Source organism: Drosophila pseudoobscura, chromosome 2, assembly GCF_009870125.1.
Source record: "Drosophila pseudoobscura strain MV-25-SWS-2005 chromosome 2, UCI_Dpse_MV25, whole genome shotgun sequence".
NCBI lineage: Eukaryota > Metazoa > Arthropoda > Insecta > Diptera > Drosophilidae > Drosophila > Drosophila pseudoobscura.
Window position 1 is genome coordinate 3231479 of NC_046679.1, and position 24587 is coordinate 3256065.

Consider the following 24587-nt stretch of genomic DNA (forward strand, 5'->3'; position numbering starts at 1 on the left):
AGAGCGGTTTGCACTTGAGTTGACAGCAGAAAGGCGATAAAGAAGGGCCAGATACCGAGATCGAATCCTGGATACCCTAGGATTGATCTCGACTGCCTGCAGCTAAAGGGAAGAGTCTAATCTCCCCTCGAGTGTCCAAGAACACGTACTTTGAGGGGTCTCCATCGAATCGCAGTACTCTCTGCCAGAGCATACAACAAATTAGAAGAGCACTGGCACCGGCAACACCCTCCTCTGTCACATGGCTTCGCCTTATCGACCCCCAATCGACCAAGCAATCAATCCAGCTGCAATTCGATATGCAAATGATTGGCAAACTGTTGCAGTGGCAGTCGGGGCAGCCCTAGCCGGGGAGTCTCAAGGTTAGTTTGGCTTACATATTTGGTTCATTTACATGGCGGCATCGGCATCGGAGTCGGCATCCAATCTGATGCGGATTCCATTCCATTTGCGCGTTCCCTCCCTCCCCCCCTCCCCCCGTGTGACAAACGAAGCGCAAAACTTAAGCAAATTGGGTGCCAGGGGGCGGCGGGCGGTGGGCGGTGGGAGTGGATGACACAGAAGAAAGCCAGGCTAAATGCAGTTTTGGTTAGTAGGGAGCCCTTGCTGGCGCTGTTGCTGCTGCTTTTCTGGCTTTTGCTTTTGCTTTTGCTTTTGCCTTGTGCCCTGGCCCTTTTGTCAATTTACCTTTGGCTGTGCAAACTTTCGCGCTGCTCCCACTGGTCTCTCGGTGGCTGCCCCTGTTGCTGTCGCAGCAGCTTATCATCATCATCATCGTCTTGGGGAGCATAAGCAGAAAGGGAGGCTGGGGCAACAGTCGAGCATCTTCCGTGCTGCTCAGGGTTCTGCCGCGCTGTTCTCAGGTGATTCAATGCCAGCGATTTCTCAGCAGATTTGCCCCAGGTCATTTCATTACCAAAGTCAACAGAAATGTCCTGTTGCGACTCCCTTTGCTCCTGCTGATGCTGCTCCTGCTCGTTGTTAATAAAATTTTCCAGCTGGCTCGTTGACTTCCAGTTTTTGTGTCCACCTCCGTGGGACTGGTACTGGGACTGGTACTGGGACTGCGACTGGTATGGGGACCAAAGGGCAGGAGCTGCCGGCGTCTGCTTCATTGCCAATTCAAATGCGCTCTGATGCCAGCCATTGTTGGCCCTCCCCGGAATAGAGATGCCAGCAGCTCCCGGCAGCTCGTCAGGGCCGGCATTGTCCTGGCCATGGACGCTGACGCCATTGCATTGTTTCACTGCTGATTGATTCGCAGTCATTGCCAATTGATTTATGCCCAAGGCGACCGAGCCGCTGCGCCTCCCAGCCCCGCTCTGGCAATCATTGTTCCCATAGCCGCCGTCGAGGCTGCTGACATTCCCATTGGTTTTGGTGGCCAGCTGCCCGGTGGATACTCCGCGCAGTGAGTCCTTCTCCAGGCTGGCTCTCTGGAGGGACACGCTGCTCTGGCTCCGCTGGCGCTGCTCCTTCCGCCGGGCCAACTGTGCCGCCGACGGGGCGAAGAGGTTCCGTATGCTCGCCTGGCGCTGGCCGACATCGATTTCGCTGCCACTTGGCTTCACCTACAGATTTATTCGGATAATTGTACGAGTGCGTGGACGAGTACGAGCAAGTGGGGCAAACGGGGGACAACGAATCGGTTTTTTAGGCCCAAGAAAAATCATGCTCAAGGAATGCATAAAACGAACTTCTGGCTTTTTTTTTGGGTTAGTAGAAGGCGCAACGATATGGAACCAAACAGTTGTTATCTTAATGCTAAAACCAACAATAATTTAAGCCAACGTAACGAAACGAAACGAAACGAAGTGCATGGCTCAGAGCTATATCCAGGATCCACAGAGCGAGAAAGGAGATAGACAATGGCCCTTTCATAATCGGATGAAAACCATTCTGGAGTGCTACTTACACTCATCCTCGAGGCGAGTGACATTGAAGGAAGTGCCCGAGCTGGATGGGATGGACACGAGAGAGCCAACTAGACAGGCGAATAGAGAGCTAGAGCTGCTGCTGCTTCCCGGCCTGGTCGAGCAGGGAGGGTCATCAAGTGGATGAGATGGTCGGATGGCTGGTTGCTTGCCCGCTTGCTGAATGCCGATGGAGAGCTTTTCTCTTCCACTTTTCTTTTCTTCGGCGAAATTTCTTAAAGCTGGATCAGTCTGTTCATGTGTGTGTGTGTGTGAAAGAGAGCCACACAAAAGAGTGCCACAGATTGGAAGAGACATGAATGGACACAGAGGGAGAGAGAGGGGTACGGTAAATGCATGAAAATTTGAAACGTTAGACAGATTAGCATAAGCGGATAATTCGGAAAAGCACACAACACAGCAAACGGGGTTCAACGGCGGGAATTCCAAGCAGGAAAAGGCGCAAGGAAAATCCAAAGAGAAATGGACAGCATGTGTGAGGCGCTTAAGTGCTGCTGAAGCATTCGGTCTCTGCCAAACGGGGTCGTCGTGGGGCACAGCAAGGCCACAACAGTCCTCCTCCCGAAAAAAAAGAAAAAAACAGAAACTGAAGCAAAAGATGAACGAAACGAAAGCTCTCTATCGGCTTGAGGTTCTCTCCACCAGATAAAAGCGAATGCCACACACTGCCCAAAAATAAAACTCTGTATCTCTATGGTCTCAAATTTTAAGTATTTCCGACCTTAAAACTTAAAATTCTAGTCCAAAACAAGCTTTTCCCATTGCAATTGTAATATTTATTTTCGATATCCACTCTCTAGATGCAACTTTTTTCGCTCAGTGCACACAAAACCTGTGTACGGAAATATGCTGCAATTTTCCGAAGCACAGATACTCGCATTTCAATGTTTGTCAAATGCCAACAACACAGTCGGAGGTGGAAATGCGTGGAAATGTCTATGTATCTATGCTAAGCGACAGAGTGTCAATGGAAGGTGAGAGATGAGAGGTTGGGGGTGGCCATAAAGCTACATATTTTGATGTTTACACTGCCAGCCACAAGACAAGCAAATAATATCACAAAAGTCACCAAAAATTGATATGAAAAAGTTAAAATATGTATCTTTGAGGACGGTTATGCGGGTGTATCTGCAGAATATCTTTAAACGGGAAGGCGCCAGCGCTTTAATGAAAAGTGCACCAAAAAAAATAAAAAAGGGAAACGGAAACGGAAGAGCAATGGAGTTCTCTGTGGCAGAAAATCCATGCCATCCCTGATGTTCCATGTGTGGGAGATCCCTCTCTCGGCAAACATTTATCTCCTGCTCTCTCTCTTTCTCTATCTCTATCTATCTCTATCGCTTCTTGGCATTGACATTTTTCAGTTGCATGCAAGCACTGCCGAAAGATGCGAATACTTTCCATTTTTTCCTCCAGCTTTTACCCGAGTTTTCATCGCTGTGTTTGTGGTTTTTCCCTCAAAAATAATCAAAAGGGGTTGAAGGGCAGACACCCACACAAACAAACAATCCAAAAATAAGGGAAAAGGGACAGAAAACCAGAGCAAAAGGCGGTGATTCCCTATCTGATACGGAGTTACATCTGTTTCGTTTGAGAGCGAGAGCCAGAGAGATTCTCGGAGAGCGACAGGGAAAAGATGGAGAAAGAAGATGGTGTGGAGAGGGAGAGGGTGAGGGACAGAGGGGGAGCAAGCACATCTCGCAAAAAAATTGCATGTCAAGTGAAATTACTTGTTTGCCAAAGAGGAACGAATGGGTTGAAACGCATCAGGAATGTTAAGGGTAGCAGGAAACGGAAACGGCCATGGCCAGGGGTGGGGGATGGGAATGGGAATGGGTATATGGATAGGGGCAGCAATGACAGCTGCAGCACACACACACACACACACACACAGACAATGGAAGAGTGAGAGTAAATAATCCCGCAGGATGGAGGAGCAACAACAATACCACACCCCTGTGTGTGTCCTGGCGGCAGACTTTGATATACGGAGACGACACTTCGATTCTGGCCGGGATATATGTATGCCTGCACCTAAGCACGATAAATTGAGATGAATGTCTGGCATGCAGCTAAGTCTCTCACTCTCTCCTTCCAGCCATCTGTTTGTGCACCTATCCCTATCCCTATATCTATCTTTGCATCCATCTATCCATCTGTATCCCATGGCGCGTCCTGACTTACACTTGACACATTTTCCAATCGGTTGGAAAAGTGCATTTGCCTGTTGGCTGTCTATCTTTTGGGCACGGTCCAACCGGGGAGTGTGTGACTTTGAGGTACTTTGCGGCTTATCGTCTAGACGGGGGTGTGCGTGTGTGTGTGTGTGTGGCCGTCGCTGTGGCTGTGGGTCTATAAATATTTAAAAATGCGTTTCATTGCATATGGGCCATGAAAAGGATCCCGACACGACTGTTGCACCATTAAAATGCAGCACGCATTGGGCCTGCAATTGCATTGCATAATTTAAGGCGTTCTTTTGAGGGGTTCGAGATGGGGGTGGTTGGTGGGGTGTGTGTGTGGGTGTGGGTGTGGGTGTTGGGGCGAAAGTTGCCATAAAATATTCATTTAAAATGCAACACGCAACACTTTGCAATGACGCATTTCTCCACCCACTCCAACCACTTCGCCCACGCATTTAATGGCAGGCGTTGCAAATGCAAATGCCAGCAGGGGGCAGCGGGTGGCAGCAGGGGGCAGCAGGGGGCGGCAGGGGGAAGCAGGAAAATTTGCATGCCGATGACATGCCCCCCCAAAACTGGACACCGAGCCTGCTGTGAGGTTTATTCTCGGATACAGGAAGCGGGCAAGGAGATCTAATCCCACGCAGCGTCAGGCCTGAGGAACCCTGCTGACTGACTGAGTGACAGACTGACAGGCAGCCAGCCAGCCCCTGACGTGTGTGCGTGACTGTAGCTGTAGCTGTAGCTGTATCTGCATATCTTTGGCAATAGCAGGCGTAACAAATCAAGCAACAAACAAGAACTTACCGCAGCTCAAACCACAGCCAAACAGCTCTCGAGCCACCAGTCGCCGGCCTCCAGTCTCCAGCTCCGCAAAATATGTATGAGTAGTGCTTCAATTGTACGCAAATTGAACTGCAATATAATGTGGAAAACACTTTCATTAGCATTTTGATGGGATTAACATAGGGGGAAGGTGGGAAGGGGGGAGGGGGGAAACTTAAATTGGAAATTACTTTGCATAATCAAGGTTAACTGGAGGCAAACAGGCGGCCATTAAGTGATTGAAAGACAACAGAGGACTGGAGGACAGGAGATAGGAGAGGAGATTAGGCGGGCGATGAGCCCCGCCCCGAGACAATGCCAATTGATTGCCATTCAAGTCCGTGCTGGAATGTGTCAGATTATTGATTATATCCCCTTAATGATGCCTCTGCCATGTCAATGCGAGCCCACATAATGCACAAAGGTTGTACGAGCAGGAGTCAAGCCACAGATGTGGCAGCAACATCAACAGCATTAAGCTATCCCCCCCGACAATAAGCCACACATTAACAGGCAGATGGATTTTAAGAGGAAAATCAAGTAAGATATACCCCGTTCACCCCGTCAGGCAAACAGGCATTCGATCCATTAAAATTATGCACAATTATCCAATTCACTCGACCGTCGTTGCATCGTGGTATCGTTGCATCGCTGCCTCGTCGGTTGTCATGATTGCTGGCTCGGCCATTGTTGTGTTTGGTCTTTGGTTATGTGTACTTTTATTTTTTAACCAAATTTATGGCTACGAGGACTGCGATCCACTCACGTTTTTCCAGCAGCAGCCTCGAGACGGAGTCGGAGTCGGAGTCGGAATCGGAGTCAGAGATTATGAGGCCGGTCCGGGGGCCTCATTGCACGTTTTGCAAAAGGCAACCGAAAAGGGAAATTTTCACGGTGCTCACGTAATTGAATTGCAATCGGGCTAAATTGGCATTTATTATAATAAAAGCAAATATGCAATTTTGCCTTTTCACTCGTCGGAAAAAAATAAATAAACGGGAAACGAATAACAGCCAAAGGAAAGGTCTTGCCAAGGCTATAAGCAAAAGACTGGCCCGGACTGTAGAGAGAGAGAGCAAGAAATAAGTAAGCCAAATGGGAAAGTTATTAAATAATAGACGAGACTCCTTGAGCAGCATTCACTCAAGTTCAGACTGATGCCCTGGAAAATTCATCTGAAAAGCCAACATCAATTCAAACGAGACTCCAGTGTCCGCCCCCCTCCCGCCTGCCTGCCAACCCGCCTGCCGTTGACCTACATTAATGGCTATTCCCTCCATCTTCCGCCCACAAATCAACCACAGAGAAATTCAATTTAAATAAATAATTTTACAGTATCAAAGCACAGGAGGAAAAAACACATAGAAAATGTGGGGAAAATGGAAAGGGAAACGCCCGCCGACAGGTAATAATCGAGAGGCGAAAGGATTTTCCATAAGCTTTGAATCAAAATGGGGAAAAACAGGCAATTAATTGTATAAATATATATTTCAAAATTCCAGGATTTGGTGTATAATTAATCCATAAATGAATATTAGTTTAATATGTGTACTCGAATACCCGTACTTATATGTGTACTCATATTTATTGCAGCGCCATTGTGCGAATTTAATTTAATTCAATTATGGCCAAGAGCCGTGCCACATTTAATGCGATTTTCATTGAATGAATGATGGACCAAAACGGCTTAAATCACTCTAAGTTGCTTTATCAAATCGGAACTCAATTAAATCCCCGGCGCGGCGTTCCCCCTTCCATCCTTGGATTTCCCGTTCGTTTCCTTTGGCCAACATTCAATTTGCAATTTTCTAATTATGTGGTTGAACATTTTGGTGTATTGAAAGCAATTACGCTAAATAATTACAAATTCCCGTTGCGTGTACGTAAACGTACTCGTATTCGTACTCTTACCCGTACCCGTACTCGCATGTGGCATGTGGCAAGTGGCAGACAACCCACACTCCACTCTGCTCCTCCTTTACCTCCGCTACCTTTTCCCCTTTCCTTTCACAGTTCCTGTCTCTCTAAGTGACGTGCTGTCTGTCGCTTCCACACGGTTCTCCAGATGCTCTTCTCCTGGACAAATATGGTTGTTTTGGCCTGAGAAAACTGTGATTTATACAAGGTATTTCTAAGGGCATCCAACTGTTAGGGCATCCAGCCCTGCTTCTGTCTCTGGCTTCCCTAATGACTGCGACGCCGGTTTCAGGGGGGGGCAGACATTGGAGCTGTTGATGTTGATGGGGCGCTTCAATGGAACAGTTAACGTCAAGTGCCAAATCAGTTTTGCTCAGCGCCAAACAATTTCCGCATTTAATTACATTGATTATCCACGAAAGCCGAAAGAGCGGCAATCACCTCGTCGTCACTCCGCCCGTAAATGGCCCATTCTTTGGCACCATTTTTTCCACCTTTTCGAAAACTTTCGCCTCAGCATTGATCTTGAAATTGCTGTTGGATTGTTGGATGCATCATGGCCCAGGCCCAGGCCGAGGCCGAGGCAGAGCCAGGGGCCTCTGCCTTGCTGTGACAATGCCCAGCGAGCGTGTCATTGCCGTTGAATGCCATGCCATGCCTCCTGTGGTGACAACATTCAACACTTTCATGCTCTGGCAGTGCAAAAACAACAGCCACATATTTGTGTCAACACATTTCGGCTTTTTGTTGCAGCAATCGTAATGATTATAATTGTGGCAGCTGTAGAGCTGCAGTGGAACAAACAAAAATCCATTAACTCATAATTTTCTGCTATGCTGAACACAATCCACAGCCCAATCCAGAACCCGGGGCTCTGCCAGAGACTCCGCTGCCTCTGCCGCTGCTACTTCTGCTGCCTCTGCTCTTTCCACTGATTTTCCCTGAGTGTTCAGTTTGTTGTCGTTAAGCCAACACATACATGAACGATACAAAATAAAAACCAAATTGCGCGCAATTTTACGGGAGAGCGCATTTTGCCACACAGCCCCCAAAACCACACCCACCCGGGCACCACCCACCGTAGTAACACCCACTCTGCCTCACACCCACCACCGGGGAGGCAGTGGAGGCACGTATGCGTGAAATATTGTGCAAACAACAACTCACACAATAGCTTCAGATGCTACACAAACAATCACTGCAGCAGCATTTAAAATACACTGCCACAAAAGCCACTGCAGATCGATTATTGCCAATGCCAGGTGTTCCACTCGATTGGCTGTGATTTGCTGCGTATATTTCCCATAACTGAATGGACACATGAGTGAATTATGAATTGAAAAGGATAGAAAACTTTCAAATTTGGGTTGCTATATCTTGAGGTATATACATTCCCCCGGCACGACTCCAGAATCCTGTTAAAGGTCCTAACATTTCCATTTCGACCCATCAATTATACTGGGAATTTGGGAATATTTTGGGTGTGTACTGGAAATCCTAAGTATGAGGAGTGCTATCGAAACTACAACCCAATTTGGGTCTCCTGCAAAGTACACTCCTTTTTGCAAAGTGTACTTAATTCCACCCTACAAAAAGTTCCAAAAACCCATGGACCTCGAATATAGAGCACTTCTTGGATACATTTGAAGATTCCATCTTAAGAATGCATGCAGACTTATAGTCTGTAGGAGGATAGGCCTCCAGTACCTCCTCCAGTGATGCTTCATCATATGAATATCCGTTACAAACTTCCCCTCGAAATCATGCTACCCCTCGCGGAGGCGGCACAGCAGCCACTGACTCATTCCAGAGGCAACGTTTGAGTGCAGCGTCGCTGCAAGTCGGAAAAATCTTCGTGCCAGCCAGAGTGGGTGACATGTGAGGGGGGGAGAGGGGAGAGGGAGGGGGGTACATGTGGCAGACGGAACTCGTTTGTAACCGAAAAATAAAATTCACACGGCTTCTCAGCCGTTCGCTGTCGTCGTTGTTGTTGCTGATTATGGGAAACAGTCAAAACGGGTTTGATTGTTGTCGTTGTTTTGGTTTTAGTTGCTGTTGTTGTTTTTGGAGGTAATTTAACTTTTGCATGCAACGGTTTGTGTTTTTGTTTTTTGTTGTTGCTGTTCAACTGAGAGTACAACAATGATATAGTGGCTATTTATAGGCGCATTCCCATAGTACGATGCGATTGTGAATCTTTGCAGTCTATAAAAAGTTATTTCCTTGTGAATATGAACTAAAATATCCCATAGATTTAACAGCCCATATATCAGATCATAATAATTAGGGGCCCATGCGACACCAGCAGAAGGCTGTTCAGCGCCAGAGCCTTCTGCCCAACAGACCGAGGGGCGCTGCCGCAGGACGCGCGACGCGTTAGCCAATGCAGGAATGATGGATGATAGTCTTATATTCGAGGAAAGTTGGAACTTAACTTACTAAAAGAATGAAGAGCATGCATTCATATACAATTATTAGAAAGGTATGTGAGCATTAGTAATTTAATAAGAGGAAGGGAATAGAATAGGGAATTAGTGGCGGATATATTATAATCCGAGCTTAAAACCCTAATTAGTTCATCCAAGAAATCGTGCATCAAAATCTCAGCATCTCTCTCTTAAATGTTATCTATTAGGTCCCAAATCTAATGGTCTGAATGTTAAATTCCTAGAATAATACCCAAAAATCAAAGCACTCGTAAGCCGTGTTTCAGATCTGATCTAAACATCAGCTACAATCAAATTAATCCAACATTTATCAATAGCTGACGTTCAGGCAATAAATCACATGCAAATGATGGGTAATTGACTCCTCCGATGGATCATGGTCGCCGCCCTTCGAAATGGGTCCTACACCGGTACCAATTTGCGCTGATTACAGTGGAGTAGACCTACCGCGCACAGAAATCAATCATAGTTCTGTATATAGAGAATTAACAATTGAAATGAATATTCCAGGAAGTACATAAATAGCCCCCTGATGATGGAATAGAAAATGTCGCAAATTACAGACCCCCTGAGCAGTCGTTGAACTCAATCAAAAGATGATAGAAAAGCCATATAATTGGCACACCTACAATTACAGCGATTCGATTGGTTTGCCATTAAAGAAAGGATAATTAAATGATACGAAATTCACACCTGTGATGGCCACCGAATAATCGAATCAACTGCAGCCTTGGGTTGGTTTTTTATGGCAAAACTCCATCTCAAGGCTGCGATTTTGAAAGCGAAGCGTTTTGTCTGCTCTCGTGTTCGGTTGATGCAGTTTTATGAACTGTAAATTGGTTAAATTACAAGCAATTATATATAATTCCATTGGCAGGCGGCTCACTCGTCGGGCTCCGCGTCAAACGCATTTTGTCAGACAATTTCATTAACAACAATTGCCGCCAGGGAGCCTCGGGGCCTGCGGGGCATGTGTGTGTGCATAACCGCTTCATTTCCATTAGCCATACAATTTGATTATGTTCCGAAAGAGGGACAGTCCAGGCCACAGCACAGCAGAGCAGAGCGGAGCACAACTCCCATTCCGCTGGCAGATTACAATAATTTCTTTATCAAAGCAAACAATAAGGGGGCACACGCACAAACACGCAACAATAATAGCAGCCTGGTGTTGTTGTGGCAGGGGCAGGGCCCCAGAAGGCTTAAAGGTCGTTGCATGTTCAACAACAAGCAGAGACCTTAATTCGAGAGTAAGAAGCTCAGAGAGGGGGCGAGGGAAGACGGGGAGGGGCCAAAGTTGTGCCCTTGGTGCATACCCCAGAGATGGATGGATGGACGGATAGAGAGAGAGAGAGGGAGGGAGGAAGGCAGAGAGAGACGTGGACAATGACAATGAAACGGAAACTAGCGGAAATCATTAGAGTCTGCACAAATGACTTCCAAGATACTTTTCCTACGGTGGCCCGCCAGCAGTTTTCGCCTTGGCTCCGTCCGCACAGTGGGCCACACGGAACGGACCCACAGGAAGACCCACATCATCACCCACAACAAAAATGGGGAAAATTCTGTCAAAAATGGTTCGCGGGAAAACTATTTCCCGCCCGAAATAAATGCTTGTCATCATGGAAATGGGAACCACTGCCATGAACGGAATATTGAGTGGGTTGAAGCCGCTGACAGACCTAAGATTCGGGGTAGATTTGGGTATAATAAAGGGTATTCCAGTTTGGCCGAACCCGTGTCGCACAGAGATTCTGACAGACTTTGGAGGATGATGGAGGATTCCGGGAATCCTGCAAATATTTTCCCTTCCATTTTCATCCTTTTCCTACCACTGTGCTGTCGTCCGTTGGGTCTGTTTCCTTCTGCTGCTATCCATGGCATTGCCTTTGTTCCGCTTCTCTATGTATATTTCTATCTTTTTTTTGGCCCCACACACACACACACACACACACACACAGACACAGAGAAGAGAGAGCAATGGAGCCAATGGTAGTTCTTGTTGTGACTTTGTTAGTTTCTGCTGCTGGCAGCTGCTTCTGGGGCATCTACTTAAATATCCGGTATCATTATTATAAAAATCACAAGCTGAGGATCCCCGGGCGGGCGGGCGTATGGACGACGCACTGGGTGGGGCCCAGGAAGCAATTAGGGATGCAGAGCATAATTGCCGGAATATTTCCCCAGCTAGTTTTTTTGTTGTTGTTTCTCTTTAGCAGGGGGATCCAATTAACAGAGATTAAAGGTGTGAAAAGCTATGGCTTTTATCCCGTGATTAGCCCCGGAGGAGGGAGGGCCTGTCCTGTCCGAAGGGAGGATGGAGTGCCTGGAAGGATTCATTGTCCAGGAGCTGCACATTTGTCCGGCATAAGCTGGACCCAATGAGGGACCCTAAATAAAACTCAAGCAGCCGTCAACGAAGCGTATGCGCCACGTGCAAATGAGATGCCGCCGCCGCTGCTGCTGCCACTGGATGGGGCAAGGGAATGCAAAGAGTGCCACGAAGTGGAAGGTAAATAAAAAGCAGATAAAAATCAAATTAACAAAACGAAGTGAAGAGAAATTGCTCTCGCAAGTAAATAAAACTCCCAGGCCCCGGCGACTGTCCGTCGTTGGGCGTCAGGCGGGAAAAAGCGGAAAAGCCACCTGATAAAAAAGTGGACACTGGACTTGTGCCCCGTTTTTTTTGGGGGGGGGGCCCAATTTATATATTTCAGCATTTGTTATGGCCTCCCCCGTTCCCCGTTCCCCGTTCGCTGATTGCAAACAAAATGAATTCAGCTACTGAGAAATGACAGCGACAGCTTTTGGGCGGAGGAGGAGGAGGCCATCGAGATTCGTGGCAATATAAAAATACAATTTAACAATGGACTGCCGCCAGGACGTTTACAAAAATACATTTAATGACACAGAGGGCGTTGAAAAAAGAACCAGCCCGGCCCGAAAAAGTGTCCGTAATCTGCTTAAAAGCACAGCTCGGGGAGGCCTACGCCGGGGCGGCTGTCGTGCGGCGTTACGTGTGCCGCAAGGCATCAAAATTAACGGCAAGAAATTTAAAAATGTAATTGACAGGCCAACTGACGGTCGGCCGGAGGCCATCAGCGATCAACAGACGCCTCCGTCGGCCCACCTTCGGCAGTTATTAAAACACAGGCGGTCGACACACAGCACGACAGGACACGGTGCGTATACGCAACGAGGAAGCGGAAATGCAGCATTAAATGGAAATAAAACCAGCGGGCAGGAGCTGGCGCCGCTTAAGGACACTTTGGCCATGGCCATCGTCATGGGCAGGACGCGACTCGTTGTGGTTCGCTCTTGGCGTAATTGCTCTCAGCGGAGGGCTTAACATATCCCAGCCCCCGCCCCAGCCCCAGCCCCACGGCCATGGCTGATCCGTCCGTCCGTCCGTCCGTCCGCCTGCGGATCCGTTTGTCAATGCTTTATTTGCGTTTATCGCAATCATTTCGCTGTCCTTCGCTGTCCCTTCGAATCCTGTTAATATGGCAATTTACATTTACATTATTTTTATGATGCCGCACGCAGAACACAGCAGACCTCTGAATGGAGCGAGTGAATCGGTTTAAAGATATATACTATACAGATATATATATACGAGGACGAGTACGAGTATATGCATATATTTTTCCGCGTTGCGTACATTCTGTCATAATCAAGTCGGCCGCTTGTCAGGCAATCCACTCGCTGCCTGCGGTTATCGCATTTAACGGCTGCCCCGCAGAAAAGTTAAATATTTTAAATTCCCGCCATAATGGAGCTGCAAATGCCAGCCGCCAGCCACTGATGAGGCAGGCCCTGCTGCTGCCACTGGCGCTGCTGCCACTGCTGGGAGCCATAACAATTAGAAGCAATTGCTACTCTCTGGCAGCTCCGACGACGACTGGCAACTGCTGAAATGCCACTGGCTGCCATTTCACTTATTTCACGTGCAACTTGCAGCTTGGCCACAAGGAAAGTGAGTGACGAGCGACCAGGCGACGTGGCGACGACAATGCCACTGTGCCATTGCACTTGGCTCCCAATCCATGCAGATGGCTAGAGTGGGAGTGGGAGATGGTCGGCAGATGCCACTGAGGAAAACTAAAGCCTTAAAGACACCCCAATCTCATCGAGATGGTAGCTTCTTTAAGCAGAGATTCCACAGGTCCATTCCTCATCTTTTTAATTGGAAATTCGAGCTAGGATGCAGAGACAGCTTTCCATCAGTCTAATCCCTTGCAGGGACACACTTTCGACCATCATTATTAGGAGTGTATCTCCCTTAACAAGATACAAGATCTTTCAGACCCAAGCCTTGCAAAATCCTAAAGTTACTCACATTTTCCTAGCTGTTGGCCACCTTCTTATTTTTCTCTCAGTGTAAGCTAAAGGAGAGTGAATGTTGGCTGGAATGTTGTCATCTCGTCGAAAAAAGGTATGCCCCATGAGGGGCACAGAGCCGGAAGCTGTGTGGAAGGCAGCAGCGAGGCAGCAGCGACCATGTGAAAATTTCACTTTCATGTTTGACTTAGACCAGCAGCACACACACATACATAAGTATGTACATCTCTGTCTGTCCTTCTTTCTCGCTTTTGTCAATTTGCTTGGCTGTTGCAACAATGCGTCGGTGGCTGCTGCAACAGCCACTGCAGCGATGCTTCTTCTCTGCGGCTCTCTTGCCGCACCTTTCGGAGACACACTTTTGAGTCTCGCATTACCCCAAGGCATGCGTCGCGTTTTCGGTTGCATTTTCTTCTTGCCTCATGCTTCATGCGCCATGCATGTCGCTCCCCTGCCCCCTGGGTCGCTGTCGTTCCACCGGGCATTATGTGACATCCCGCAATGAATGGGACTGCGCGTCATAAAAAAACCGAAAACAACAGCAACAAAACAGAAAGTAATACAGGAAAAGATGCAGAGAAAAACCCCATGCCACGTTGTTAAAGAAAAGTGCAAGCGACACAGTGTGTCCACTTAAAGCAGGCAACAATGTGTGCCACCAACAGCAGCAGCATCATCAGAGGCAGAGGCAGCAGCCATAGATGCAGCAGCAAGAGTCATGACAAAGCTGGAGGCAACAACAGCACAATCTGCAACAGCCGCAGCCGCAGCCGCAGCATCAGAAACAATTTTGAGGCATTGCATAAGAGGCTGCAGGGAGCACACGATCTCTCCCAGCAAATGAGCGTGGGAGAAGCGCTTAATTATCCCCAAAATGGGGGAAAAAATAAAAACAAAAGGAGGTTTTAATGGTTAAACTATCAGTGAAGAGAAAAGAAAAGGAAAAAAACAGAAAAGATCCAATTTATGGATGATTGAAGGCAGGAATAATAGGACTTGATGTGAGGAAAGCTGCTCCGATGAATCGTTTAATTCCAGGAATACTTATCTATAATGAAACCTCTATAGAGACCTCTTTGGGTGACCAAAGTGGAAAGAAGGTTATCGCTTGGGATCGCTTTAATCAGTGATAACACTTATCACACTCTCCCCATATCGATATCTTTTTGGGATTTTCTGTTCAGAAATTCCGAATTGCTTGCGGCGAAAGTTCTATTTTCGTGGCCTTTCGCTAAGGGGAAATTTTAGCAGGGAATCAACGTCATTCGCAACATTCTTCAGACAAAAGTCTTACCTTGATAAATATTTATAATTTATTGTCTTTCACTATTCTGAGAACTTTTAACTCCCTTTCCAGCTGCACGTACACCCAGTAGTTCGAGTACTGTAATTCCTACCGTCAATCATCCATAAATCTTCGTGTTATCTCGTGTCACCGATTTAACTTCGTATCTCAGATGACTATGGGAGGGGGGGAACACACGGAAAACTTCCAACAACAAGAGTCCCCCCCATGGCCCAACGATAAGAGAACATAATCAATAATGCAACGAAACTTTGGTTTTCCCAGGGAGTTTTCCTTGAGAGAGGGCGCAGAGGGTGGCACCCATGTGCCAAACCATGTGGCAAGCACTCTGCAACAGGAACCGGGGTGCCAACCAACGGAGCAACAAGAAAACAAACAAACAAACAAACAAGCAAGCAACAACTGCAAGTGCAACTGCAATCAATTGCATCTTCTGCCGCATGAATGCGTGACTGAATAGCAGCCCATCTATGAATGGGTGCACATATGTATCTGTGTGTGTGTGTGTGGGGCTCTGGATGAGTGGCATGGGGCACATATGGGATGGATGGTCATATCGGATGGTCAGTTGCAGGGTGCATCGAAGCTGTGGGCTTTTTTCTCCTTTAGTTTTCCCTCTCAAACCACGTACATATTTTTTGTTCCCTGTTGCAACGGCAATTCAAGTGCACTGCAGTTTCAGTTGCATCGCATTGCATGACTGACCGACTCGACAGGGGGCAGGGGCAGGGGCAGTGGCCTGGACAGGGACAGGGACACGGGGCAGGTGCAGGTGGAGGCTCGGTGAATGGCTGAGTAAATGAATATGGGCGTGAGGGCGAGTGCTGTGGGCGTGGCAGCATAACCAAAGGGCGTAAACGTAAAAGTGCGCGTTATGTTTGTCGACGCCAACAAAATGTAAAAGAAAACCACGGGAAAAACCATGAAAAACAGACACTAGGCCCACAAGCGACGACATCCGAATGCGACGAATGAAAATCACACCCACACACACACTCGCCAAGGGTGATGGGGGGGGAGGGTGGGGGGTAAGGTGTGAGATAAGGAGACTTTTACTTTGTTGCACGCTGGCTGGGCCCTCGGGGGGCCTTGACAATGATATTGATTTGCTGTCATTATTGTTAGAGTTTCGCCGAGCGGCACGTCACTCCAGAGGGGGGGTGGGGGTGGGGGGCCACTGTGTGGAGAAGCACAGCCATCGATCCTTTGGGCGGCCTTGCCTTGGGGCCACCGCGAAAGGACGGGCGCCACCAGAGACGCCGCAGAACTGTAGTTACAGAAATTTGAATTTCAACCGGCACTCGATACTCGCGAAATTGAAATTGTTATTTGTTTGTGGGGGCGGCGGTGGGGGGGGAGGGTTGCTGGGTTGCTGGGTGAAAGGACCCAGCGACACAAATAGAAAACCACGCCATGGAGTTGCCACCACCCACAGCTTGCCCCAGGGGCTGACCACTCCACACACACACACCGCCCCACGAGTCGAGGAGAGTGTTTTTTGGGGCCATTTTCTTCACCAGCTCTCTGTCAAAATTTAACTGCTGCTTGTTTTTTGGTTTTTGTTTGCTTCTCTTGCAGTTATTGACTTTTTGCAGGCAGGCCGGGAGGCAGGCAGGGCGGGTAACAAATGCAATTTGCATTTTGATAACATTTCCCAGCTGTGCTGCATTTTAATTGCATTCCCTTCCCTTTTCCTTCCCTTCTTTCGGGAGACGTTTCCCTTCCCTCGTGAGTGGTGGTCTCCCCCTGCAACAAACTGAGTGAAAGACGTAACGAAATCAATTGTCAGGTCATCTGTCAATTTATTTGTTATTTCCCGCCGACTGTCAGGCTGTCTGAGGCACGGAGACACTGAGACACTGAGGCAGGGCTGCACGAAGGCACAGACACAGAAGGTGGTAGTGGTAGTGCAAGCGGCCAAAAACAAACACAAAACGTAATGCTTTTAATGCTTGCAACAAAATTGCAGCCGTCCCCCCAGACAGGCAACACGACGGCCAGTAGCCCCTGCCTGCAGTACGGCAGAAAGTTCAAAAGTTCGCTTTGTCGCGCTTTGTTTGTTGTGCAAACAAATGATTTGTTTTAGCCGTAGTTTTTCCCATTCCCCCTCCCGTTCCTCCCCCTCCCCGTTGCAGGCAAAGTGTAATTGCCACACGACCAAAAGGCGTAGCAAAATTAGGCAAACGTTTTGCTCAACGTCTGGTTTCTCCTCTCTTCTGGAGAGTTTTCCTCCTTTCGGTTTGCTTGGCTTTTGCCATTTGGCTGGAAATTATCGACTTGTCGCCCAGCTGCCTCTCAAGAGATCCCCCCCTTCTGGGGGCGTCTCCCCCCCGTCGAATGGGACTGAAAATCTCCACAAAACGAACAACAAATGATTGGCATTATAGCATAGTTTGGCCTTAATTTGTTCAACAATGGGAAATGGGAAATCCATCGTTTGAGGGCCGCGCAGCAGGCGGCTGGAGGATCCGCAGAATTAACCACACCAATTACACGCACAAAACGCCAAAACAATTAATGAAAGGGCTGTCGGGAAAAACAAGTGAAAAATCTATTTGGAGGCGGCGGCCTCCAGTTTCGGTTCCGGCATAAATCAAATTAATTGAAATTAATGGTTCACCGGTACATCATCGGAGTGGAGTGTTGGAGGAGTGCGCCCTCACGCAAATATTTGCCCAACAAATTTCCCTCTTATTCTTTCTCCGTTCTGGTTTTCGGTTGGTATTTGCCCGGCCAGGAGGAGGATTGCAGAAGGATTGGCGAAGGATTGGTGTAGGATTCCATTGACCATTAGGTCTGTGCGCCCACTCTCTGTGGCCCACTAATTATTTTGGCTTACACCCGGGCCCCGGATCCGGGCGACCAGCCTTAATCCCTTTGAAGCCAAGCGGTAGAAAAAAAGGGATAAAGCAAAAGGATTCGCCAAGGGTTTATGCGGATAATTAATGCGATATCTGATGTGACTTCTAATCGCAGCCATGGGATTGTTTATGCAAATTTTGCTGGGCCGAAGAATGGAAATGGATACAGGGCTGGTATTGGGCTGCAGCATTCAACAATTGCCTTTAAATTACAAAGGGAAAAGGTTGGAGGTCATAAAAAAAAACTTATAGAATATTTTTTCTGGATATATTTATCTTAATTATGTATAATTTTCAATTAAATATATATATATATATATAAAAATATAATAAAAGTACAATTGTTGTTCAATAAAAATTTCGCTGTTTTTTTTTCATTATATATTGTTTTATTTTCTATTTTATTGCTCATTCATTTTTTTCCTTTTTATTACTTAAATCAAATATTTATAGACACACCGGGAACCACTTTTTATTTCGACAAATCTGATCCACTGTTCGCGTTTTTGTCCCACGCATAAACGATCTATCGCAGGGGCGGCGGCACATCCCTTAGACCCGAGCTTTATTTGAACTTCAAAGGAGAGAGCGTTGGAGAAATTAATGAAATGTTTGTCAAGTGCGGTTTTTCGGGCCACCCATTCCTCTTGGACCCCGATGCCCGCTTTATTTGAGTCATTAAAATGATTTAATAAGGCCGTAAGCCGCCAGCCGAAAGTCCATAAACCGATTTGCCAAACGAAGAGGAGACAGTCGACAGTCGACTGTCGAAACGCAGTTCCTCAGTTAACTAAACGCAGGTCATTATATAGTTATGTCGGGGACGGTATCCGTAGTTGGGCCAGAGCCGGACGCACCCATGAATAATGAATAGAGCCTACAAACAGATTTTTGCCGCTTTGCTGCTGTAATTCCTGGTCAAAATTTACATATTCAGGCATTCATGAGTGTGGAGGGAGGCCCGCTCCTCCATTCGAATTCAAATTCAAATTCATATGCCATAATGGGCAGACATATGGAAGGCATTAGTCGGAGGCGTTGCTGTCCCTCCCAAGGGGGCGTGTGGGCGTGGTCTGCGGCGGGGGAGTGCCACAAAAACATCGCATTTTCCAATCAATTGAATTTCAATTTGCATAATTTTCTGTATGTCAATGTAATGTATACAAAATTCGATTATTTCCATTGAATTGAGCCGAAGACATGGCAGAGAGTGGACTCCAAAATCGGCCAAAGGACGGACCCTCAGAAGCGCTCCTTCAATTTCTCTGACCAGACACACACGCACACAGAGAGTGATAGAGAGAGAGGAGAGGATAGAGGAGGATAGTGGATATTGAGGATATTGAGGATATATGCTAACGCTCTAATGGGTGTGTCATGGAGTGGACAAACATTATTGCAGAATTTATTTCTATTCTGCCCTCCCACACACACACACACACACAGGCAGACAGACACACACACACACACAGGTCGCACACAGGTCACACACATTGTGACCTCAAAGTAACCCGAAACTGGCAAACGGAATATACATATCCAACAGATACAAAAGGCAGGACTCGAAGAGAGACTCTGGATCCAAAGCGGGAAAGCGTCTAAAGAAAAAAACCGAGCAATAAAAGGCACGGCCCTGAAATGCTCGCACCGATTCAGTTCCAGCTCGTTTCAGCTCTGAAAAACTATCAGAAATTCCATAAAGAGAAAACAAGAAACAAACCGAATCGTAAACCACTTGTGGGAGGATAGATCGAATGGGTAATGCTCTTAAGATAGAGAGAGAGAGTACGATTATGAGATATAAACAAACCATAATTATGAATTATAATTCATCGTGATATTTCCTCTGATATTTCCACAACAAAACCATCATGGAACACAGAACTAAAGAACTAAAGTCCTTTTTAATTTCTCCATCATTTTATGGCTCTTTTTTATGGCATTCTGCACTTTTGCTAAGAACCCTTTCAATAATTGTATTGCTTCCGAAGACACTCCATAGCTAAAGTACTCCAAGGACACTCTGCACTGTGCGTGTGTCCTTTTTGAGCATTTTACACGCCCACATGGCTGGCAGGAAAACCTTTTGAGGGAGCACAAAAAAATCAAATTGGAAACGACTCCGAGACAACAAAAAAAAAGGGTTCAGAGATGTATTTACAGCCGGGTGTCAGGACTCGCCCGCCGGCACTCCCCTTTCGGCACTTTTCCAGACTTGTGTTCTGTGGCCGTCTACTGGGAAATGCAGAGAACACGCAAAACCAGCCCGCAGCAGACAGAGAGTCCTGCTGAAAACTGCCCCACGAAACAATAAAAAAATACAAAAAAATGTGCACAAAATTCAAGCAGAAGTTCCGCGTGGGACAGCCGCAAGATACAAGTTTGTGTCCGTTTCCTATTGCCACTCACTGGATTTTTTTTGTTCGGGGGGGCTAGGGAGTGTCGTTGTTGTTGGTTTTGTGGGTGCGCGTGTCGTAAAAATTTAATTAAAAAATAATTTTGACAACAATAAAAATCAACGCTTGGAAAGTCCACTCTCCCGATGATGACAAAAGAGAACCAAACCAAACCGAACCAAACCGAACCGAAGCGAACCGCAGGCCAGCACTAATGATTAAGCATACGCCTCGAGGGACAGAGCAAATGGTGGGCCGCCTCGCGAGTTTGCGGTTTTACTGTTGCTTTGCTCGAATGATTGCCCCGCCCATTAACTGGGCCCAAATGTGCGAATTATGTGCATGAAACAGCGGGCCATTTATGGCCATTTATTGTAACGCTCTCGCTGGCTGTTGCCTCTGATGTTTCTTTGGCTTTGGCTTTGGCTTTGACTGTGGCGGGATTTGAAGCCGCTCTTCCACAATACGTTTTTCACATGTTTCCCGCATCCTTTGAGTGCTTTTTGGAGGAGAAATTAACCATCGCCGACCAAGGCATCGTTTAGCAGCCGGATTTAGACACCTCTGGCACCGCTCCTTTTTCCTTCCCCCTGCGCACTTTTGTGTCAAGCTGAGGGAAATTATGATGACGACTTTTTATGGGCCCCCAAGCCATTGTCCTGGCTCTGGCTGTGGCCCCTCCCAGCCATTGTTTGCTCCAGCCCATCCCTTCTTATTGTCCGCCTGACAGCTGAAGCGGTCCGCCCCGCCTGCCTGGATGTCCTTGCGCCTCAGCACTGCCCCTTCTCTTGCGAGTCAATAAAAATTCAGTAAAACGTTCTCGACATAGGCTCAAGGATTATTATTGCTACTTTATGACAGTTTATTGTGTGTGTGTGTTTGTATCTGCACAGATTTAAAAGGTTGTATACACACAGCCACACAGACAAGTGGTCTATGGTGTTGGGGGCGGGGGGCTGGGGCTCCTGCGTAACACGAAGTAACTTGTGTCCTGACAACCCAACTTGTAAAGTGCTCGAGACGCAAATTGCTGGGGCCCCATGTCCGGAGACCCAGCAACAAAGTGGAACATTTTGTACTCAATTTCACAGATAATTGAGGGGCCCAAAAGCAGAAGAAACACTACAAACAGAAAGAGCCGTACCTAAAAGAAGTGATTTCAGTTGAATTAAAGCTCCCTCCATCGATTTCAAGAGGGAATACATATCCAGAATCCAGCATCCAGAATCCCCTGTCATCTTCCAATTTCCCCCCGCTGCAAAAACATCTTCCAATCAAATATTCAGTTTGACAAAAACCAACTTCTTTTTTGGCTCTAAACCAAACGACAACAAAGGGATTTCCCCCCTCAAGAAAACTTTTGGCCAACAAGAAGTGCAACCAAATTCGGAAGCTAATTATATGGCAACAGAAGGGTTTTCCAGGGGGGGAGGCAAAAATCTGCCGTTAGACAAAGCCTCTAACCCCAAACAAACTTTGCCTCTGACTTTTGGCCCAATTATGGCCACGTTTCAATGTCGAGTCGTAAAAATTTGCATATTTCCAAAGCTTTTTAATGTTTTTTTTGTTTGCTGTTGCCCGCCACAGGGGAGGGGGGAGGGCCCCCAACACGTTGACACCTTCGTTTTCATTCGTTTCCCGGGGGCAGGGGGGCCGGGGGGCAGGCACGGGGGACACGGAGGTAGACCAGAAAAGAAAACTCGCTGCTAATTGCGAGTGTCGAGAGGCTCAAAGCAAATGGCTTAATTACGTTGCTGTTTCTAATGCCGCTGCTGCCGCCGCTGCCGCTGCTGCTGCTGCCCCAAAGGTCAGTCGAGCACAAAAGTTCATTTGCATAATTTGGCGGGGTTTTTAATTTGGTTCGGCACAGCATTTCCCACGTAACATTTGCATAAACAGAATCTACAGTCGACGGTTGGGGCAATCAGCAGGAGTCCCCCCCCCCTCCAAAACATATTGGAGCCCAAAAAATCACTGCAGCACAAACACCAAAGCCAAGGCACGCAAAACTTTGCAAATCACATCTCATTTAATAATTACTTAAATAAGAAAATGAAAGAGCTGAGATTCGGCAGCAGATACCCTGCAAAAGTCGTTCGTTTATTCGGTTTTATTCAAAAACTTAGTCACTTTCGACTTAAATATTATCAAGTATTATTCAAAAGAAAAGTAGACGTTACGGAGACCTAGAAAAAGGACAACCCAAGCATCGTTTCGTGTGTGTTAATTGTAAATTTTTTGGAAAATCCATTCGAAATGTTTCGCGGGGCTGACGGTGACGCCTCGAAGAATATGGACCGGGTCCAGCTGAAGAAACCGACAGTGCCCCCGAATGAGGCAGCCCCGAAACGGGATGTTCTGGGCGCTCTACAGAACTGCGGGGCCATCGTGAAGCCCTCGACAATCATTCGGCCCGCCATGTTATTGGCCGGCATCAAGGACATCGACGCCAAGGACGGGGGCAGCCTCGTGCTCGTCTCGGAGTATGCCAACGATATCTACGACTATCTGTACAGGCTGGAGGCCGAGCAGCCGATCCGCAAGAACCACCTGGCCGGCCATAGCGAAATCAACCACAAGATGCGGGCCATTCTGATCGACTGGATCAACGAGATGCATTGGGGGTTCCAGTTTGCGGCCGAAACCTTCCAGCTGGCCGTGGCCATCATCGATCGCTATCTGCAGGCGGTCCAGAACACGGAGCGCAGCAACCTGCAGCTGGTGGGCGTGACGGCCCTCTTCATTGCCGCCAAATACGAGGAGATGGTCCGGCAAAAAATTAAACACTTTGTCTTCATCACCGAGGGAACCTACTCGGCCAGTGAGATCCGCGCGATGGAGCTGCAGATCCTCCGGGCCATCGATTTCAATCTGTCGCGTCCGCTGCCGATTCATTTCCTGCGGCGCTACACAAAGGCCGCTGGGGCCCACCATGAGCACCACATCATGTCCAAGTATTTTGTGGAATTGGCTTCAGTTGACTACGATTTGGCCAGCCGCAAGCCATCAGAGGTGGGTTCTCGGCACACACCGATCTCCATCATGTATCATGCCACAGAGCCGTTCGTGCTGCTTTCAGGTTGCTGCTGCTGCTCTGTTCCTGTCGCTGCACTTGCTCAATGCCAACCCCCGGGCCGGCACTGGCTTCAACGACCAGCTCTGGACACCGACTCTGGCCCACTACTCCCGCTACACGGCCGCCCACCTGCGGCCCATCACGCGGCAGATCGCCAAGCTGGCGCGCGAGGCACCGCAGGCGCAGCTGCAGGCCATCCACAAAAAACACCAATGCTGGCAGTTCTTTGAGATCGCAATCAGGCCCGAGCTGAGCGGCCCCCTGATTAACTCCATTGTGGGCCAAAAGAACTACTTTTGTGACGCCCCAAATGTTTAAGTTTTGATTTTTTCTTAGTTTTAATTTCAAATTTGTAGCGTTATTGATTGTTGCTACGTTTCCTTTTTACTTGTCTAATATTTTGTAATCGAGTTTAGGTTTATTTGGAACTGGTTCGTTCGATCAATGCTTTAAGAACAAATATATTATAATATCAGTCCAATGTTTATCACATCCAAATATCCATTCACTACGAATCGATTACATCTGTGAAGGCAGTTTTTGGGCAGTACTCAAGTATTTCTAGGATTTCCCTCAAAGCAGTTTTGCTTAAGGGAAAACTCGACAAATTGCTACCAATTTAGCTCCGGCTAAAAGCCAACTGGAGACTAGCATAGTATCCATGGATATCCATCAAACTCGGAGAATCGTTTGCTGGAAAATATTTACATAAAAGTTTGGTTTTTTTCCCATGTTTTAACCTTTTTTGTTGTGCGGCTCTGGTTATTTGCTCATCAAATTAGTTTTCTCGCACACGTTTTCAATTTTCGACAAACGCTAAAAGTTTCTTGCCACGCACACACACACACACGCACACACACACGAGGGGTGGCAGAGATGTTTACCTGCCCACAAAATGCGTGAGAGTGCGGGGGCCGAGAGGCGCCAAAGAGCATGTCAATTGTGGAGAATGTTTGAGTATTTTTAGGAAAATTTAAATAAACCGGTAAACACCTCACGAGAATTAAAATCGAAATTCCTGTAATGCAAACACACACACACGCCTGCAGCACACACAGATACACGCATCCGCAAACAATAATGAGAGATTCTGGCTGTGTGCTGAGCTGTGCATAAATCAGCTGTGGGCAGTGGGGGGGCGTCCCGTGGCAAGTGTTGCCAAAAACATCATTGTATTGGTGGCACTCTCATAATTGGCAACTTCCTTTTTGACATATTCCCAACGTATTCCCTCCCCACAGTTATTTGGGTCAAACAACAATTACAGCATCAAATGTCTCCCCCCCAGCAGCCGCCTCCCT

General features: G+C 47.4%; 2 protein-coding genes across 4 annotated transcripts in view; one reads left to right on the forward strand and one right to left on the reverse strand.

Annotated features, from left to right (window-relative positions):
* The window catches only part of LOC6896811 (extracellular serine/threonine protein CG31145), an 82399-nt gene that overhangs the window by 35477 nt on the left and 22335 nt on the right, over positions 1 to 24587 (reverse strand). For 2 of the 3 annotated variants that reach the window (XM_033377484.1, XM_003736219.3), the window contains exons 4-6: positions 4925 to 5032; positions 1916 to 2165; positions 688 to 1571 (exon numbers count right to left, since the gene is read on the reverse strand). In XM_033377484.1, the coding sequence (XP_033233375.1) occupies positions 688 to 1571; positions 1916 to 1939 (908 nt within the window). In that variant the 5' untranslated portion in view covers positions 1940 to 2165; positions 4925 to 5032. Of the gene's footprint in view, positions 1 to 687; positions 1572 to 1915; positions 2166 to 4924; positions 5033 to 24587 lie in introns of those variants that run through there. The other variant, XM_033377487.1, reaches the window with a different exon arrangement.
* On the forward strand, positions 22334 to 23775 carry LOC6896812 (G2/mitotic-specific cyclin-B-like). Its single transcript, XM_002136979.3, has 2 exons — positions 22334 to 23222; positions 23290 to 23775. The coding sequence occupies exons 1-2, from the start codon at positions 22467 to 22469 to the stop codon at positions 23602 to 23604; spliced, it is 1071 nt and encodes a 356-aa protein (XP_002137015.2). The 5' UTR covers positions 22334 to 22466; the 3' UTR covers positions 23605 to 23775.